General features: G+C 34.0%; 1 protein-coding gene across 2 annotated transcripts in view; it reads left to right on the top strand.

Annotated features, from left to right (window-relative positions):
• LOC122249255 (paramyosin, long form) overlaps window positions 1-2,500 on the top strand; it is an 88,045-nt gene that overhangs the window by 43,958 nt on the left and 41,587 nt on the right. For both annotated transcript variants that reach the window (XM_086538767.1, XM_086538766.1), the window contains exon 3: window positions 1,066-1,152. In XM_086538767.1, coding sequence (XP_086394893.1) covers window positions 1,066-1,152 — 87 coding nt within the window. The remainder of the gene's footprint in view (window positions 1-1,065; window positions 1,153-2,500) is intronic.

Here is a 2,500-nt window from a genome sequence, read left to right as displayed (position 1 = left end):
CGCATCACTGTCAATACGAAGGAATCGAAACGACAGCAGGCGTTAAGATTCCTTTCATCTTCAGAATTGAGAAATCTGCTAACCTGTCACCTAACTGACGGCCTCACACCCTTGCCAAAGAGCGTGGGCGTGAGCAGACTCCCGACGGGTCTCCTTAACAACTTAGGCAAAGTGGGAGCGTTATAAACTGAAAGGAAAGTAATAATAATGATGATGATGCGTTATATATGTGTTAGTGTATCATCCAGAGTCATGTGTTTCACAGGTTGTTCCTCATGGACAACCTTCATCTGTTTCTAATCTTTCCTCGAGGCGAACATATTTTTGTCTCCCTTTGTGTCTGTTCTGAAGGTTAGTTTTATGTTCCTTCAATGTCGTTTTTATCATCAATTTTGCCACATCATTAGATCATTCCACGCATCATTCTCCTTTTAACGCCACTTGGATCTTTTTTTCTTCCTTTCATCTCTTTCCTTCAACCTTAATTCGTAGAACTATAACATTCGTCGGTATGTAGGCTAGCAGAAGCCCACAGTTAAACATGTGCAATTTCGGAATGCACGGGAATTTCCGGGGAATGAGAAGGTATGTGGGTTAGGCCTATTTACAGGCCTGTCTTTTGACCTGACGTGACCTGACGAACGACGGAAATGGAGGTTCATGTGTCCCCCTCTTGTAGGTTTCAGTAATAGCTCGTGCCACTGAGTGATGTAGGTTATGTTTAGATAATTTGTGCTTCTGTGATGGAAAGTATGAGTAAGGGAAAAAGTCTTTGAGTATCTTTGTATCTTCATCTTGAGGAATGGGTCTATTGTGATTAACTTTTTAGTCATCACTTTGTTGATATCAAATACGTTTAGAATCTAGTATTTATCCAATTATTTATCTGTTATTATTATTTTTTTTAAATATATTCTATCACCGTTCCCACAACTTCAAAATGTTTCCAATAACGATATATAGATATAAATGAATAAACGAGACCTACCACTACCTCCCCCGAACCTCCATCTAGCCATTCAATCAATCCCTTCAATTAAATCAATTGTCTTTATCGCTTTCCAGGTAGAGCGAGAGAAGGCCGACCTCAGCGTTCAGGTTATTCAGCTCAGCGAACGCATCGAGGAGGTTGAAGCTGGCGCCGATGGACAGGTGAGTTTGTTCGTTTTATTTTGTGTTCGTTGTTTACATATTTATTTATATATATATTTTTTTTACTATATGTTACAGATGTATGTTTTTGATCGATTTGATCTATGCTATGATGTTAAGTCAAGGATTGGTTCGTTTTTGAAGTCGAATATTTTTGACGTTTGGATAATTATTAGTTTGTTTGTTTGTTTTCAAAGTCGTCTAATTATACAGTTTAAGGTAATTTAGATGATCAAAAATAATTGCTCTGTAAATATAAAATTATGAGTTATATTTTAATAATTCGCTTATTGAATATTGGTTTAAATTGTGAGTAATCATTACATGTCTATTTTTATTTATTTAATTGTAATTTAACTTCTCAAAGGATAATTGTGCCATACTATAATGAAAAAATAACAATGCTCAAGTAATAAGCTGGAAAGAAATCCTTGTTTTTATTCTTTGTTATTATATAATGATTACCTTGCTGTTTATACAGTTAACTTTTTTTTCTTTTTGTCACATTAATGCCATCGCATTGAAAGTCACTCTGTAGACGCATGCCCCTATCAATGATAAAGATTAGTTTCCTTGGCGTCAACCTTCCTCCAACATACAAAGAGTACATGTTATCAGAGTTATCTTTCCCTCATAAATACATATTTAACCTATTGATTTATTTCTATAACAAAGATTAACTCGCTAAACAAAATGCCAAAGGTAATGTAAAAAACACCCGTCATTAAATAGCAAGGAAGGTAAATGAGAACAGTGAGAATATATCCCTTTTTGTCTCAATAATCGATAAACGGCTGACTCTCTCTCTCTGTCTCTGTATATATATATATATATATATATATATATATATATATATATATATATATATATATGTATGTATGTATGTATATATGTATATGTATATATATATATATATATATATATATATATATATATATATATATATATATGTATTTATTTATCTATACATATAAATGAATCAATAACCAGAATGAAAAAGATACCCAAATAACCTTACCCCCCCCCCCCTCTCCACCCTCTCCCTAAGCACATCCTTCTCTTATCTTCCTGGAAAAAAAACCTTTGATGTTGGACAGGAAAATACTCTGCGATGTTTATAAATTGACAGATGAAACTTTTTACACAGATAGACGATTTTTGATGTGTGTGAATAAAAAAGTTTTCCTGCAAAATCTAGTGTTTTTGACCATTTGGATCCTTCGCTATTTTACTAGTCCCTCTTCCTCTCCAGTCTTAGTAAAACATAAATGAGAAAACGAAAAATAACGCCCTGACATTTGACCCATACCTTTTCCCCTCCTCACCCTTGTATTTTCAAGTCTTTGTG

This window comes from Penaeus japonicus, unplaced genomic scaffold (genome assembly GCF_977035675.1).
Source record: "Penaeus japonicus unplaced genomic scaffold, GWHDUDI00000001_assembly GWHDUDI00000007, whole genome shotgun sequence".
Taxonomy (NCBI): Eukaryota; Metazoa; Arthropoda; class Malacostraca; order Decapoda; family Penaeidae; genus Penaeus; species Penaeus japonicus.
This window is presented reverse-complemented; position numbering and strand designations above follow the sequence as displayed.